This window comes from Rousettus aegyptiacus, unplaced genomic scaffold (assembly GCF_014176215.1).
Source record: "Rousettus aegyptiacus isolate mRouAeg1 unplaced genomic scaffold, mRouAeg1.p scaffold_m13_p_8, whole genome shotgun sequence".
In the NCBI taxonomy this organism is placed as follows: Eukaryota; Metazoa; Chordata; class Mammalia; order Chiroptera; family Pteropodidae; genus Rousettus; species Rousettus aegyptiacus.
This window is the reverse complement of record NW_023416311.1, coordinates 14,269,096-14,286,656: the sequence shown is the minus strand read 5'-3', so window position 1 is coordinate 14,286,656 and position 17,561 is coordinate 14,269,096. Positions and strand designations below refer to the sequence as shown.

The window sequence follows — 17,561 nt, the reverse complement described above, 5'->3', positions numbered from 1 at the left end:
TTGTACACTGGAGTCCCTGAGTACTTCATTTTCAAAATGTTTTTATCCAATTCAAAACCATTTATGTCATGCGGAGATAATAAGGGTTTTTCTTTTATTAATTTCATTCATGGGAACTCGGGAAACTTCTAGGGGCTGGTAGATACTTGGTTCTTACTAACAGTGAGAAGGCCACTTTGAGGTATCACACTTAAAGGAGTCCCATCTCTACTGAAAAAATCAGGATCGTCTACATTTTAGAAATGCCCTTAGGATGTTCATAGACGTGAGAGAAGTTTCCTATGGCTCTTTTCCACCCACAGCTGGGCCTGCTCACCAGATCCTAGCCTTTCCTGAGCAGACAAACGCCAAAGACTGGACAATGGCACCTGAGCTCGTCTTGTCTGAGTCCCAGGTGAGCTGAGCTTTCAAGCTGTTTAGCAACTGCCTTTCCCTGCTGCCCATGAGCCACACTGTAGGTGCTCAGAGGCACGTTAGCCCAGAGGCTTTCCCTGGGGAACTGGACACCTCCCAGGCTGTTTGTGGATCCCTTACCTCCTTCCTTTTTTGCTTTCTCTTTATCATATGTGCTGTTCATTCCTTCAGTGCCTGGCCTACCATGCATTTCAAAGGGCCAAATGGTAGGGCTGCTTCTAAAGTGAGAGGTACTGAGCTGAAGCCCATTCTCTGTTTTAGAGCTTGTTGACATTTGAAGAAGTGGCCGTGTATTTTTCCCAGGAAGAATGGGAGTTATGGGATCCCAATTAGAAGGCCCTCTAAAATGAGGCGATGCAGAAAAACTATGAGACTGTCATCTCTCTAGGTAAAGATTCTCCCCTTCTCTTTATGTAGAAGTTGAGTAATTGATCATGCTCTCATCCTACTGGGACTGCACCCCTGTGAGTGAGTCTCTGTTCCAGTAGCTAGTCAACTCTCAATTCGATGGTACATGTGGAGGAAAGGTGTATCCAAGTCACCTGGGAGCTTTTTTCAAGTGTATACGCTTATTTCTTATCTTAAAATTCTTGATCCCTCCCTCCTATTTCCACTCCAAATATGCTCCTTTGTCTTTTTATTTCCATAAATTGCACGACCATTTTCCTAGTATTTGAGGCCAGAAAAGTTGGGTCATCCTTTAGACTGATCTTGTCATCCCCTGCCACTAATGCATCTGTAATTCTCTGGGTCCACCTTTACACCATAGCCTGAGTACACCCATGTCTTATCCTCCTAACACATTAGTATTCTAGTCTAAGCCAGTGACTTCTTAAACGAGTTCTACTTTAGTAGCTTTCTAACTGGTTCCTCTGCCACCACTCTTGCCCTTCCATAGTCTGTTTTCCACAAAGCAGCCAGAGTCTTTTAAAAACTGATAAGGTCATTTCTCTGCTTCAGAACCTTACGATAGTGTCTCACATTCAGAATAAAGTCCAAACTCCTTAGGAGGCCCATAGGTACCTCCAAGATCAAGCCCTTACCTCCCTGTCATCTCTTGCCACTCGTGCCCTGGCTCTGTCCTTAGCCACGCTGATCTGATGTTTCTTTAACTTGCTATGCTCATTTTCACCTTCCCATTTCCTTCACCATATACACTGGACTCTCTGAGTATGGCATTTTCAAACACCTTAATTTTTACATGGGTGAGAACAGTTTATGTCATGTGAGGAAAAATATGAGATGTCCTTTTATTGATCTCACTCATGAAAACAGGACAGTCAATTGGGGAACTGGTTATAAGGGCTGAGAAAGCCACTCCTACATACCATGTAATACTTATAAAGGAGTCCCATCTCTACTGAAAGAATCAGGATCATCTATATTTTAGAAATGCCCTCAGGATATTCATAGACATGAAAGAAGTTTCCTATCGCTCTTTTCCAGCCACAGCTGGGCCTGCTCACCAGACTCTAACCTTTCCTGAGCAGATAAACACCAAAGACTGGATAATGGCACCTGAACTCTTGCTTGAGTCCCAGGTGAGCTGAACTTTCAAGCTGTTTAGCAACTGCCTTTGCCTGCTGCCCATGAGCCACACTAGCAGGTGCTCAGAGGAATGTTAGCCCAGAGGTTTTCCCTGGGGAACTGGACACCTCCCAGGCTGCCGATCCCGTTCCTTCTTTCTGCCTGCTTTCTTTTAAAAAAAAAAAATGTGCTGTTCATTCCTTCAGTGCCTGGCCTACCATGCAATTCAAAGGGCCAAATAGTAGGGCTGCTTCTAAAGTGAGAGGTACTGAGCTGAAGCCCATTCTCTGTTTTAGAGCTTGTTGACATTTGAAGAAGTGGCCGTGTATTTTTCCCAAAAAGAATGGGAGTTACTAGATCCCAATCAGAAGGCCCTCTGCAATGATATAATGTAGGAAAACTATGAGACTGTCATCTCTCTAGGTAAAGATTCTCCCCTTCTCTTTATGTAGAAGTTGAGTAATTGATCATGCTCTCATCTTACTGGGACTGCACCCCTGTGAGTGAGTCTCTGTCCCAGCAGCTAGTCGACTCTCAACTTGATGGTATGTGGAGGAAAGGTGTATCCAAATCACCTGGGAGCTTTTCCTAAGTATACATTCCTTATCTACATTCTTGATCTCATTCCCATTTTCCCCTTAAAACTCCTCTTATATCTTTCTCATCTCAGTAAAGGGCACCTCCGTTCACTCAGTTGTTCAGAGCAAGAAACATTCTCATCATAACTGGGTGTTATTGAATCACTAGTCTCTTGGCTCTGTCTTCACAATATAGCTTGAGTCCAACCATGTTTCATCTTCTTTTGCTGTTAGTGTCCTAGTCTAAGCCAGGAGCATCTCAAACCAGATCTACTTCAGAATCTTCATAACTAGTACCTCCTGCCACCACTCTTGCCCTTTCACAGTCTGTTTTCCATGCAATAGGCAGGGTCTTTTAAAACTTGATCAGATCGTGACATTTTCTTGTTTCAAAACCTTATGATGACTTCTCATCACATTCAGAATAATATCTAAACTTCTTTCCAAGGACCCTCCAGGATATAGCTTTGTCTTGCCTCCCTGCCCTCATCTGCCACTTGTGCCCTTGTTCAGCCCTTCTCATCTACACTGGTCTTGCTGTTTCTTCAACTTGCCAAACTCATTTTTACCTTCCCCATCCTTCAACCTGGTACATTGTTGTGCCACATGTCAAAACTCACCTTTAGGTCTGCTCAAATATCAGTTGCTCAAAGATGCCTTCCATATACCCTTTTCTCACACAGCTTCACAGAAGCAGAATCTTAAATGCTCTCTTACTAAGCTTTAGTTTTTAAAAAAACATTTATTGGACATGGTTCGATAGTGTAGCAGTTAGCACGTCTGCTTTACATGAAGAAGGTCCTGGGTTTGTGCCCCAGTGGAGCCATGGTCTATAGCCATGCCACCCTGAACAAGCCCGATGTCTGATCTCGGAAGCTAAGCAGAGTTGGGACTGTTTAGTACTTGGATGGGAAGCCACCTATAGGAAGACCAGGTGCTGTAGGCATAAATAATAATAGTAATAATAAATTAAAAAATCACTTCCTGAGATTTTATTTGTTTATTGGTGTTCGATTGTCTCACTGTCCCAGTAGAAGATAAGTTCTGTGAGATCAGGGGACTTTGGCTTGTTACCCACTGTATGCCTAGTTCACAGAGAGTGCCTGGCATGCTGTAGCCACTCAATAGATATTTGTTGAAAGACTGAATGCTGAATACTTTCCATACATACTTGGCAATTTGTATTTAGGAAAAGTCCACTGATTCTGGTCTGTTTCATCCAATGTGAACCAGTGAGCTATAGGAGTGGTAGAAATCCTTATAAACCCAGTGTCTGGTGCTCTAGTGATAAATAAAAAATTGCTGTAATTATGATAGGAATCACTTGTATATATGATACCCAACCCACTGACCGTTGGCTCTGCTAGACCTGATCTTATTCAGAGTGAGTCTTAAAGATTTAAGAGGACTAACCTGTTTTCCATGCAATCTCTAGAGTTTGGTTCCACCTTGGTCAAATATGGGGTATTCTTGGTGGCAGAAGAGGGAGAACATGCATGTGGTTCTCATGCCCTCTGTCCTTTACATCAATCAAGCTAGGTTTATTTTTCATCCTCCACTTTGCTTCTCCACCTACTAGTGCAGTATAGTGTAAACCTGATGCCTGATATGAGCAACTAGTCATTTAACTATTTGGGGTAACTGTAAAAGTGTTCTTTGTTCTTAGTGAAATAGTCTGGAATTAGCGAACCATTGTTAAGTTGCCAGTCCTTGACCTGAGTTTTTTCATTTCACAGCCATATTTGTGCTTCCCAAACCTAAAGTCATCTCTTGTCTAGAGCAAGGGGAAGAGCCATGGGTCCAAGGATCCCCGAATTTCAAGAACAATGACAAAGAACTGCCTACAGGTAAACGCACCATGAGAAGAGGAGAAATGTGCCTTGATAGGAACCTTTGCAAGGACTTAACATTTTAAGATTCTACTTACCTGTTTATTAAGAATCGGTGATCTTTGAATTTTTCTTTCCATTTCTGTGATTTTCTTGCTCTGCCATTCACTTGGCTGATTCTTACATTCATTCCAACAGGATTAAAGCTCAAAAGTAACACTGAAAATCATGAGCCAATATGCCTTTCTGACTTAGAAATACAAGCACCAGGAGACATACCGTCAAAAAAGGCCAGAGTGAAAGTTCCCCAGAAAACAACGGGCAAAGAAAATTATGGTGAGACGCACAGGATGGGGAAATGGCACCGAGATTTGCCAGCAAAGAAAAGAAAGAAACTTTCAACGTGGAAACAAGAGTTGCTGAAACTTATGGTTCGTCACAAGAAAGAACGTGCAGGAGAGAAGCCTTTTAAATGCCAGGAATGTGGGAAAAGCTTTCGAGTTAGCTCTGACCTTATTAAGCACCAAAGAATTCATACTGAAGAGAAACCGTATAAATGTCCACAGTGTGATAAGAGGTTTAGATGGAGTTCAGATCTTAATAAGCACTTAACAACACACCAAGGAATAAAGCCATATAAATGTTCATGGTGTGGGAAAAGCTTCAGTCAAAATACAAATCTACACACACATCAAAGAACTCACACTGGAGAGAAGCCCTTTACTTGTCATGAATGTGGAAAAAAATTCAGTCAGAATTCCCACCTGATTAAACACCGGAGAACCCACACAGGTGAGCAGCCTTATTCCTGTAGTGTATGCAGAAGAAACTTCAGCAGGCGGTCAAGCCTTCTTAGACATCAGAAACTCCACCAGTGAAAAGAAGGTTGTCCAGTGTCTTCATTCTGAACAAATTCAAGTGGAGCTTGACCCTAAAGTTTATGAAAAAATACAGAGTTATAAAGCATAAAGATTTTTCATCAGTTAAAAATTTGGAGACATAAACATGTTTCCCAGAAAGGAATCAAGGTTGATTCTGCAGCAGATGTATTTAAGTTGTACCACTTACTCTTTTTACTTAAAAACTTCAGGGAACCCCTTAGCAAGAGAGGTGAGAGGTGTCCGAAGAACATTCTAAATAATGGAAAAAGCTGTTTGGGATCGTACTTGGCAATATAGCAAATTTAGCTTCAAAGAGCAGATGTAGCCATGAATAAATTAGTCTTCAATGGTCACAGAGGTAAATATTGTTGGTTTTGCATTGCTCTCCCCACCCCTTCTTTAAAGATAGAAACATTTGTACCATGGTCTTTCATAACAAAAGCAATAATATACTTGTTTTATTGCATGTCATTGTCTTCAAGGTAGCAGGTTTCCAATTTCAATAGTCTCATGGGGGCAGAAATGAATTCTAATGTAAAGTTTTCTAAGGACCAAATTGGATTATCTTGACATCGATTCCTCCTTGAACTTTTTAGCAGCTTTCACTATGAATTGAATTAGCACAATATTCACTATGATGAAATCATATTTACTTCACCTCTATGGAATCTGTCACACAACTAATGATGCACTATCTTATGCTTCTTATTGGCACTGTTTGAAAAAAGGAAAACACTTCTAATGAGATCAGATGGAAACGGGTTCGAATTTTAGCCATGGAATATATGTTAGATGTAACGAAGAATTTTCTGCAATGATAAATTAGATTGTTTTCTTTCCTCACGATGGTAGTAGGATAAAATAGCCATAAAAATTAGCACTTTCATGAGGCCTGAAAAAAAATTAATGAAGTTCAGGATTAACTTCTCAGTTTTTTGTTTGTGTACTTTTTCATTTGGCATTTGTTTGTTAAGAATCAGGAGAGTTAAATTTGGGAACTGGAGCATGTACTGCAGGCAGGATTCTGTGGTTCACTGGGCATGATGGCCTAGGAATCCAGTTAGCAGGAGACCAGCTTTCTAAAGGGAAAGTTTTGGGAAATGATTCGGAGTGGTTGGCAAAAGTTGGTGAATCCACATCTATTTTGGTTGTCTTACACTGTAAACTATTAAGCATGCAGAGTCTACTAGTGTCTGTTTTCTCCAGCACACCATTTAGCAGTAGCCTTAGATAATAAGTTTGATAAACTGCTGAAAATCTCTGTAGGCTTCAGATTTTCTGATAACTCATGTTTTACAACAGTGAGTCAAATGTGTTCCTGTTAGAGCTTTTAGGTAGTATCAGAAAAGGGGTTACGTTATGCCTCCCAAATCTCTTATTTTATAAACAAGGAAGTTAAACCTCAAAGAGATAGGTGGTTTTTTACAAGACCCCATAGCTAGTGGGTTTGTTGGCTGTCACTTAGCTTCATTAGACAACTCGAAGACAGGGTTAGCAGGACTGATTTGTATGTTATCTCTGCAGAACCAGCTCGGATGACATTGTATTATATCTATTTCCAGCTTATAAAACATTCTTGTTCCTTGATTGGTTAATGAAACATTCTTAAGTCTCCATTTTCTCTATGAAATAGAGAAAACACTCACCTCAGGGTTGATCTGAAGATCACAGGGATTCATGAAAGAAAAGCACCTACCAGCCTGACTAACAGTAGATACTCAATCCATATACATTTTTCTTTCCCTTTCCTGTGCTCCCTAGATATGTTGGGAGGACTGACTACATTAAAGAAGCAGATGCGTTTGTGGCTGTTGTAGCTCTTGAAGAGCTGAACACTGGTGGTGGTTATGCTGACTTGATTTGGTCCATGGCTTCAGTGCTTTTTGGTATAAGTCGCCTGAGCTTTGGTCTTATATGCTCAGCAGGATTTTACTTTCTTTCCCAAAATTAAATATACCAAGTATTGTATCTTAAGCACAACCAGCTCTGAAGCTCTTATCTACATTATTCTCACTCAGCACCATCAGCTTTAGACCCCTGGGACTCTGTCTTTTCTCCCAACATATGTGTGAATTTCTTGCTGGCACTGCAGTCATTCATTTAATTTAATCAGGGTCTATTTTGTGCCTAGACCCTATTCTAGACCTGGGATATAGTAATGAACAAAAGACATCATACCCTATGGGGCCTGTAGTCTGTTGAATAGTAAAATGGAGAATGGTTATGCATTTCTGCTGCTTGTAGTTAGACAGGGTTATGAGGTCATTTTGGTCAGTGAGTTGTGAGCAGAAGCCTCATTTCTGGGCTGAAACATTTATTTGTTGATACAAGACTCTGTATTGCTCTCTTTTCCTACCTCAGTCATGGAAGAACATAAAGAAAAAGGAGTCTTGAGATCAAACCAGTCTGTAATGCTGAGTCCCTCACATGACTGATTAGCTGTTCTAGTGAATCCCTGAGACCTGTAATGTACCTTGTGGGAAAGAAAAATAAATTTTTGTGTTTAACCACTGAGGTGTTGGTGCTGTGTGTTTTTACAGTATAACCTGGTTTGTCTTAATAGAAGTGGCTATTCTTCGAGAGCTATGGAGGCTCCCCCCCCCCCCCATTTCACTTGGCCTTTGGCTAACAAGAGAAATCTAGATTCCTCTAGATGCGGCACTAAACTGACATAACCCTGATGGGAACAGTGTAAGTGATTGGAGCTTTTAAGTCTGTAGATGATATTAAAGAAAGACTGGTTGCTAATCAGGGAACCAAACCTGGGTGGATCAATTGTTCAAATGGACAAGGCAACCTCTCTTTCCTCTGTGGCCTTATGCATTTTTCCTTGTTTTTTCCCTGTGCTCCACTGCCCACGTGCACAAGATGTGTTTTTATTGATTAGTGGGCTAGGGAGAAGTAGAAGTTGCCTTTCATTCCTCATGTGACTACATTAGACTTCAAGGAATGGTTTGGTAATTACCCTTGTGGTACCTTCTGTGAGTTGTGCCTCAAAAAACATGGGACCTCGAGTAGAAGTAAAATTTCCAGATTGGTGTAGAAAGAAAGGTAGCTGCTCTTCCTAGACTAAGGGATGACAATCAGGAAGAAGCTTATGCAGAAAAGCAGGAACAGGACACTTCATTTGGTGAGAAAAGCCTCCAGTGGGAAAGTCCTACCTTAGGCAGTAACCAGCAGCACGATGTCTCACAACTACTTACGCTTGAAATGTGGGATGGACATATGGAAGTTGGAAGGAACTTTTATAGCCTAGTCACAAGGATGAGAGCAGATTACTAAAAAATCTACCTAAAATCAAAATCTATTAAGGCCTGTTTTAAAAATGAACTCTGAGACGCAACCCTGTGTTCAGTTTCCAATATTAGTATTAAAGGTCTAACAAATATGTCCTCCATAACCAGATGACATCTAGGACAGACCAAAAGTGCTTTCTTTAGTCTGTTCATATAACAGTCTTAAGTGGTTCCAAGGTTGGTTCTGAGTGCTGGATCATTGACCAAGGCTAGCTCCCAAATTTTTGACCCCTTCTCTGCACTGTTGTAAGTGGCAACAGAGTTCTTTTTGCTTTTAAGTAGACTGGAACCTCAAACTGATCTTGAGAACCTCAGCTATCTTTTAACTGGAGGGTAACAACAGGAGAGCTTGGAATAAAACTAAAACTAAAACTGCCAGGGTTTTGGTCAATTTTCGGAACAATTAGTTTAATTCCTCTGGTGAGCTTGAGAGAAAGGATGCTAAGCAACTGTCTATTACTGGACAGTTGGTGTAACAAAAGATTTAAACTCCATAAAGGATTTTTTAAGTATGCACTGAGTCACTCCATTGACAAGTGCTTACTAAATACCTTCTCCAGTTTCCACTCTTGTGTAATGGATCAAGGCTACCTGTTATTTTTCTTTCAGGGCCTTTGCCTCTAGTGCTTAGAGTGGATTATTTACTGAAGGCTTCCTCACATCCTTACTTGTGGTTTCTCCCCTGTATAGAGTCTGAAGTTCCCTCATGGAGGAAATGTTGAAGCTGTTCCTGCACTCTATATTTCTTTGGTTCTTTCCAAACAAGTATACACTCATGTTGTTACTGAATCTTTTCCACACTTGTCACTGTTACAGTTCTTATGTGGGTTCAGTGGGGAGGAAGGCCAGAGCACCATTTGAAGCACCTACTACCAAACTCGCTATATATGTAAGGTTTCCTTTGTGTGTGACTACTTCTCCAATGGGCAATGATACTGGGCCATACTGAAATGCTTTCCGCAGTCTGGCATCTATAAGGCTTTCCTCCTGTATGATTCACCCACATTTGATGCCTGCACTTGACTTAAAGCAGTTCCCTCGTCTACCTTTCATGAGAGGAATTAAGCAAGCAAGCTCTTGCAGTGAGTTTCAGATTTAGGAAAACTATCAGAATCGCTTTTCATTTCTACCATAGTCAATGATTAATCTGAGTTGCACCAATATTAGCACTAACACAAAAAAATTAAGCTTTACACCATTTGAATATACTGCACCTTTATGGAAAAACTTAGAAAGCTTACTGTTGAATATTTTAAACCAATGGATATAATGTTCATGACTTGTACCATTTCAAAACATTTGAAAAAAAGTGAAGAATCTTTAATGTTCAGGAAAAGTAAAATATTTTTAACTTTAGAAAAACCTTTAAAAAGTTTTGGTAACTTAAGGAATGATGATTTCTTACACAGAGGAGTTAAGAAAATGATTTTTTAAAAAAAAATATTTCATCCTTTTAACTATATTAAGTAAACATTACCCAGCATTAAAGCTATTTACCTTCCTAAAAAAGAGAAGCTCATATTTCCAGTCTTATTCTTCTTTGAATAAAGAGATGCTTTTACAATATTCTCCTCTTGGGGTTTTGTAAAGATCCCACATTTCAAAATCCAGACCGACACAGAGACTCTTTCTTCCCTTGACCTTCACTCATGCACTAGTCAGTCATATCTGCTCTTATTGAATCTTAAGTGTTGAGCACAAGACTGACAAGTTATAATATGTAAGAAATATGAAAATGAAAATATATTAAATAGGAAAACTTGCCACAGCCACCTGAACATTAGCTTTGGTTACTCGGATCATCCCCTGACTCACTGATCTCCCTTCTTCAGGAATTGAGTATTTAACAGACGTATAATGGCCACAATACTGGTCTTGTTCTTTACCAGAAATATGGAAAAGAGCATGCAGGTCCTGTGAAGGAGCACACAGAGAAATTATATGCAGGGAACATATAAATGTCTAAGGCTATTCTGTCTGTATGAATGCTTAAGCCCAGAACTCAGGGAGCTTCACCTTGGAATAGGAAGACTGGATTCCATGTGCACCCCAGGAAAAGTATCCCAGCACCCATCTTGACAATGTCTGTTTTCCAGCACTTGCCAATAACAAGGGCCTGGATGTGCAGACCGCAGGGGTCTTGCAAAGACTTGGCACCTCTCCTATGGACTCTCTCAACACTGAGCTATATAGAAAGGTCTGGAAAGGACCTTAGAAATCTGCCTTTGTCAGTGGGTTCCAGACTGGTTCTCAGAAAGAACCTTGTTTTTTGTTTTTGTTTTTGTTTCCCCAGATAACCCCTTGTAGTTAATCAGGGTGCTGTGCCCTCTAAAATCATTTCTGGTGTCTGTACACAGGCTAGGGCATGGTAACAGTCTCTCTTATAACCAACCACTCTCAGGATCAAAGGGGCCTGGGACTTGCAGGTAACAGAAAAAGCTGAATTTTGCATTCCCCTCAACAATGAATGAGAGTTCCTGTTGCTCCATATCCTGGTCAGCATTTGCTGTTGTCAGTGTTTTTGGATTTTCACCATTGTGATAGTTTGTGGCTTCTGGTCTGTGGCTTCTGGTCTGTGGCTCATCTTCTCATTCTTTTGACAGTATCTTTTGCAGAGCAGAAGTTTTTAATTTTAATGAAGTCCAGCTTATCAATTATTTCTTTCATGGATTGTACCGTTAGTGTTGTATCTAAAGTCATCACCAAACCCAAGGTCATGTAAGTTTTCTCCTATGATATCTTATAGGAGTTTTATTATTTTGTGGTTTATGTTTAGGTTTTAAGTTAATTTCGTAAATTCCTCTGAGGGGTTGTTTTTTTTTGCATGTATATGTCCAGTTGTTCTAGCACCATTTGTTGAAAAGGCTATCTTTTGTCCATTTGATTGCCTTTGCTCCTTTGTCAACAATCGGTTGACCATATTTATGTCATATTTCTTGGCTCTCTAGTCTGTTTAAAGTTACATTAATCAAGATGGTGTGGTACTGTTGATATAGGCCTGCTCTTTCAACAGTACCACACCATCTTGATTAATGTAGCTTCAGAGTAAGTTGGTGCCTAGTAACACAGATCCTCTAACTTTGTTTTCTTCTTTAACATTGTGTTGACTATTCTGGATCTTTTGCTTGTCCATTTATATTTTAAAATCAGTTTGTTAATATGCACAAAATAACTTGCTTGGATTTTCATTGAGATTCCATTCAATCTTTAGATTAAGTTGAGAAGAACTGCCATCTTGAAAATATTGAATATTCCTATATATGAACATGGAATATCTCTACATTTAGTTAGTTCTTTGATTGCTTTCATCTTGTAGTTTTCTTCATTAGATCTTGTACATATTTTGTTAAATTTATACCTAAGTATTTTTTTGTCCTAATGTAGATTGTATTATGTTTTTAATTTCAAATTTTAATTGTTCATTGCAGATATATAGGAAAACAATTGAATTTTTAAAAAATTTTACTTTATTATTAGTTTCAAGTATACAGTATATTGGTTAGACAATTATACAGTTTAAAAAACTATCCCCTTAATTGTGCTCTCTCTCCTCTGGCTCTCCACCTAGCCATTACATTAATGGTAACAGCATTCCCTATGCCGTACTCCCCATCCCCATGACTATCAACTACTAATTTGTATTTCTTTAACCCTTCACCCCATTCTCCCAGTCCCCCAACTCTCCTCCCCTCTGGCCATCACCAGGTTGTCCTCTGTATTTGTGAGTCTGCTTTTGATTAGTTTGTTCTTTTTGTTCTTTCAATTCTGCATGGAACCAAAATCATGGTATTTATCTTTCACTATCTGACTTATTTCTCTCAGCATAATAACCTCTAGGTACATCCATGTCATTGCAGATAGTAGGATTTCATTTTTTTTAATGGCTGAGTAATATTTCATTGTATATATAAACTATAACTTCTTTATCTAATCGTCTGTTGATGGGCATTTAGGTTGCTTCCATATATTGGCTATTGTAAATTGTGCTGCCATGAACATAGGGGTGCATAGATCTTTATAAATTATTGTTTTGGATAAATACCTAGAAGTGCAATTGCTAGGTCAAAAGGTATATCCATATTTAATTTTTTGAGAAACCTCTAGACTGTTTTCCATAGTGGTTGTAACAATTTGCAATCCCACCAACAGTGTGTGAGAGTTCCCTTTTCTCCACATCCTCACAAACACTTGTTGTTCTTTGATTTATTAATGATAGCCATTCTGACAGGTGCAAGGTGATATCTCATTGTGGTTCTTATTTGCATTTCTCTGATGATTAGTGACGTTGAGCATCTTTTCATATGTAAATTGGCCATCTGTATTTCCTTTTTGGAGAAGTATCTGTTCAGGTCTTCTGCCCATTTTTTAACTGGATTATTTGTGTTTCTGTTGTTGAGTTGTATGAGTTTTTTATATATTTTGGATATTAACTTCTTATCAGATGTATCATAAGGGAATATCTTTTCCCATTCATTCAGTTGTCTTTTTGTTTTGTTGATGGTTTCCTTTGCTGTAAAAAAATCTTTAGTTTGATGTAGTTCCATTTGTTTATTTTTTCTTTTGTTTCCCTACCCAAAGGAGGTAAAGCGATTTACTTTTATATACTAACCTTATAACTTGCCACTTTGCTACAAACGCTTTATCAGTTCTAGGAATTTTCTAAGACTTCTTTGGGGTTTTATACATAGATGTTCATGTTATCTGTGAAAAAAGACAGTTTTATTTCTTCGTTTTTATTCTGTATGCTTTTTATTTTTGTTTATGTCTTATTACATTATCTGTGGCTTCTAGTATGATGTTTAAGAGGAGGGCTAAGAGGGGACACTCTTGCCTTGTTCTTGATCTTAATGGGAAAGCTTCTAGTTTCTCACAATTAAGTATGCTGTTATTTGCAGGGGTTTTGTGGATTTTTTGGTAAATTTTTTATCAAGTTGAGGAAGTTTCCATCTATTTCTAGTTTGCTGAGAGATTTTATCATGACGGGTGTTAGAGCTTGTCAAATGCTTTTTCTGCATCTACTGATATGATCATGTGATTTTTATTCTTTACATCATTGATATGATGGATTACATTAATTTATTGTTGAGTTTTGAACCAGACTTGCATACCTAGAATAAATTTCACTGTATAACTTTTATTATACATTGTCAGATTTAATTTGTTGATGTTTTGTTGAGGATTTTTGAATCTATGTCCATTAGAGATATTGGTTTATTGTTTCCTTATAATGTCATATTCTTTTTTCTTTTTTTATATTAGAGTAATGCTTGCCTCACAGAATTCCTTGTCACCACTTCCATCCACTGCAGGTACTTCTTGTCCTTTATTAAGCTAATCCTTTAACTCTACAGACTACCCAGTTTTCTATCTCTGACCATAGCTTCACACCTGTATTGCCATTTTAGAAGATATCATTCAGTGCCCTCTATTCTATTCTACTGGAAGCTTTACATGTGGAAAATGTGCAGACATTTGTTGACTGCTTCTTAGCATCCATATTTCTTTTCCTCTCTCCCTGATTTTATTTGGAGATGTGAGCTTTCTGACCTTGGTTGCTAGGATTGGAGAATGTGATCTAAACTAAGTTAATAAGAGGAGGAGTCTATCTCCTCGGTTAGAATATGGCTCAAAGTTAGGCATATGAGAGTAGGGTGGTCCCATCAGGACTTTTGTTGGAAATGGTAGAACAAATTCAGCTCTTGCTGGATGATACATACAACCCAGTAGTCGTTGACAGTTTTCTTGATACTAGGAGAAACCTGAGCTTTAGCTTGAAAGGTGGCATAGAAGACACAGCAAAATGATAAATATTTATCTTGGTGACACTGTTGAGTTGTAAGATCAAGCATCACCTGACACCTAGAACTGTCCTGGCCTTTCCAGCTACATAAATCTATACATTTCCTTTTACTGTTTAAGCCAGTGCGGATTGGGTTTTCTATTCATTGTAACTGAAAGAATTCTAATACATAGAGTAATAAGCGATTTATGATAATATATGTAGGAGATGAACAATCCTTTTATATATACCAATTTTTAAGTTGTTATTATGGAAATTATCAAACATACATAAAAGTAGAGACAATAATATGAAAGTCCTCTATATAGGCTTCAACATTTTGTCAATTTTGTTTCATTTATCCTAGTTTTTTGTTTCTATTTTGTTTTGGGAGGGTTGTTTGTTTATTTGTTTTGGAGCATTTTAAAGCAAAGCTCAGACCTGATAACATTTCACCCATAAATAGTTTATAAGATATAAACAATTCTTGAAATCTCTGCCCTAAACCATCTTTGAGAAAGAATCCTCACTCAGGAGAGGCCTTCTCTCTCACAGGAGGCAAGGTTAATTGAGAACATGAGAGCTTCCTTTCCCTCCCTCAGAGCACAACCAGAACTTGACTGACACCTCTCAAGATGGCTTCGTAAGAGGACTCTCTTGGTCTCCTCCCCGGAGTATTCATTTATGAAGCAACCAAAATGCCTTATAATGAGGGTGATCCAGAAAGGATGCTAGGTGTCTTTAATGATCCCCAGAGCAATTTGTTAAGAAGTTAAAACTACATGATTAACTGGTGTACTTTTAATGAGCCCCAGAGTGATTCACTTGCTAAGAGTACAATGGCAACAGTTAATTGTTGGTTTTCTGGAAGCCACTAAAGAATAAAATAATAATAATAATAATAATTACCCTCTAGCATATTTAAATAGGGTATTTCCCAGGAGCAGAAACTGTTCTCATTTACCTACTTGCATTGGCTTTGGAATACTAAAAACATTAGAATTTCATTATAATTCACTTTATATTTACTAGCATGGGTATAATAAAAAAGACAGATAATAAGTGTTATAATAGATGTGGAGAAATTGGAACCCTCATACACTGCTAATAGGAATGCTAAATGGTTCAGCAATTGTAGAAAACATTTTGGTTGTCCTTCAAAAAGTTAAGCATAAAATTACCATTTGACTCAGCAATTTCACCCCTAAGTACATACTCAGGAGAAATAAAAATTTATGTCCAAACAAAAACTTTGTATATGAATGTACATAGTAGATTCACAATAGCCCAGAACTAGAAATGACTCAAGTGTCCATCAAATGATGAATGGATAAACAAATGTGGTATATTCATACAACAGAATAGTATTTAGCAGTAAAAAGAAATGAAGTTCTGATATATTCTGCAACATGGCTGAACCTTGAAAACATATTAAGAGAAGAGAGCCAGACACAAAAGGTCACATATATGAAATATCCAGAATAGGCAAATCCTTAGAGACGGAAATTAGATTAGTGGTTTTCAGGGGCTGGGAGCTTCAGGGAGATGGAAGGAAATTGCTAAAGGATACAGGGTTCCTTTTTGGGGTGATGAAAATATGGAATTAAACAGTGGCAATGAATTGTGAATACAATAAAACTTCTAAATTATATACTTTAAAATGGTGAATTTTATATGTGACATACCTCAATTTAAAAATTAACTAAAAGGAACTAAAGCAAAGGTGATAGTTAGGCTTCCAAGTAAATAATATAGCAGGTGGAACAGGAAAAAGAGTGTGGACAAGAAAAAAGAAAGATTGAGTAAAAACTTTGAAAAGAAAGAAATTTAGGGAGACCAATAATTTAGGGAAGGAAACAAATGGGATAAGGATTGGAAAGGCAGAAGCGAAACAATTAGTATTGGGATTCCAGTTAGGGTAAGATAGAGTGTGCATGGTCACCTTTTCTTTCTCATGGAAAATAATTATAAAATCTGGATAGAATGAATGGAGCAGCTATTTGAGAACTTTGAAGAGTTACTAGCAGCAGGTGATTTGGAGAAGGACACCAGAATTTCAAGTACTTCCGAAATGATTGTTAGTTTACAATTTATTTTCTCTGAAATCCTTTAATATCAACTCAACACAGTGTGAAATCTGGACGTGAGCACTGTAGTAAAGATGTAAACAAAAATACAACATTTATTAATGAGATGAACTCTCAGAAAACTAGGACTAGAATAGAACTTATAACATCCAGAATAGAAAGGAAAAAGCAAAACTGTATTCACAGATAACATAAATTGTAATGTAGAAAATCCTAAGACCCTACAAAAATTTCTAGAATAAATATATTTAGTAAGACAACAGGATACAAGGTCAACAAACAAAATTAATTCTATTTTTATACACTGCAAGCGATATCATTTACAACAGCTTTAAAAAATGAATATTAAGGTATAAATCAACAAAACATACAGGGTATGTATGCTGAGAACTACAAACCATTGGTGTATTAAGTCAAACAAGTCCTAACTGAATGGATAGACATGATGTTTATACATTGGAAAGTATCAACATAGTAAAGATATCAATTCTTCCCAGATTGATCAATAAATTTAATGCAAGGTAGAAAAGTAAAGGAACTACATTAGCCTAAACAGTTTTGAAATGTAAGAAAAAAATTGAAAGAATCACATCACTTAATTATAAGAATTTCTCTAAAACTACACTAACTGAAACAGGGGGGTATTGGTAAAGAGATAGACACATAGATCAATGGAATATAATAGAGTCCAGAAATACACCTACATAAATATGGCAAATTGATTTTTTATAAGCAACTTTTTAATGAGATGACATTTACATAAAATAAAATTAACTATTTTAAAGGGAACAGTTGAGTAACATTTAGGACATTCAGAATGTTTTGCAACCACCACCTCTAGTTTCAAAACATTTCCATCGCCCTCAAAGAAAACCCCATACCTGTAAGGCAGTTATTCCTCATCTTCTCCTTTCCCCAGAGTCCCTGGAAATCACAAACATGCTTATTGTCCCTATGAATTTATCTGTTCTGACTATTTAATATAAATGGAATCATACAATATGTGACCTTTGGGGCCTGGCTTTTTTCCAGTAAGCATCATGTTTTTGAGGTTCATTCACATTGTGTCATATGTCGGCACTAGTATTAATAATATACCACAATTTGTTTATCCATCTATCTGTTGATAGACAATTGAATTATTACTACTTTTTTTTGGCTATTGTGAAT

At 37.8% G+C, this 17,561-nt stretch overlaps 1 protein-coding gene across 1 annotated transcript; it reads left to right on the top strand.

Moving 5' to 3' along the window:
* The first annotated feature begins 688 nt into the window (after window positions 1-688).
* LOC107506990 (zinc finger protein 75A) lies at window positions 689-7,743 on the top strand. The gene is made up of 3 exons (XM_036225790.1): window positions 689-802; window positions 4,256-4,366; window positions 4,547-7,743. The coding sequence occupies exons 1-3, from the start codon at window positions 769-771 to the stop codon at window positions 5,224-5,226; spliced, it is 825 nt and encodes a 274-aa protein (XP_036081683.1). The 5' UTR covers window positions 689-768; the 3' UTR covers window positions 5,227-7,743.
* Window positions 7,744-17,561: the final 9,818 nt, after the last annotated feature.

Bases quoted from the DNA above. Each gene is read 5' to 3' on its own strand.
- LOC107506990 (XM_036225790.1), top strand. From the start codon at position 769: ATGCAGAAAAACTATGAGACTGTCATCTCTCTAG. The intron at 803-4,255 runs GTAAAGATTCTC...TTCATTTCACAG, and splicing joins TGAGACTGTCATCTCTCTAG to CCATATTTGTGCTTCCCAAA. The intron at 4,367-4,546 runs GTAAACGCACCA...TCATTCCAACAG, and splicing joins TGACAAAGAACTGCCTACAG to GATTAAAGCTCAAAAGTAAC.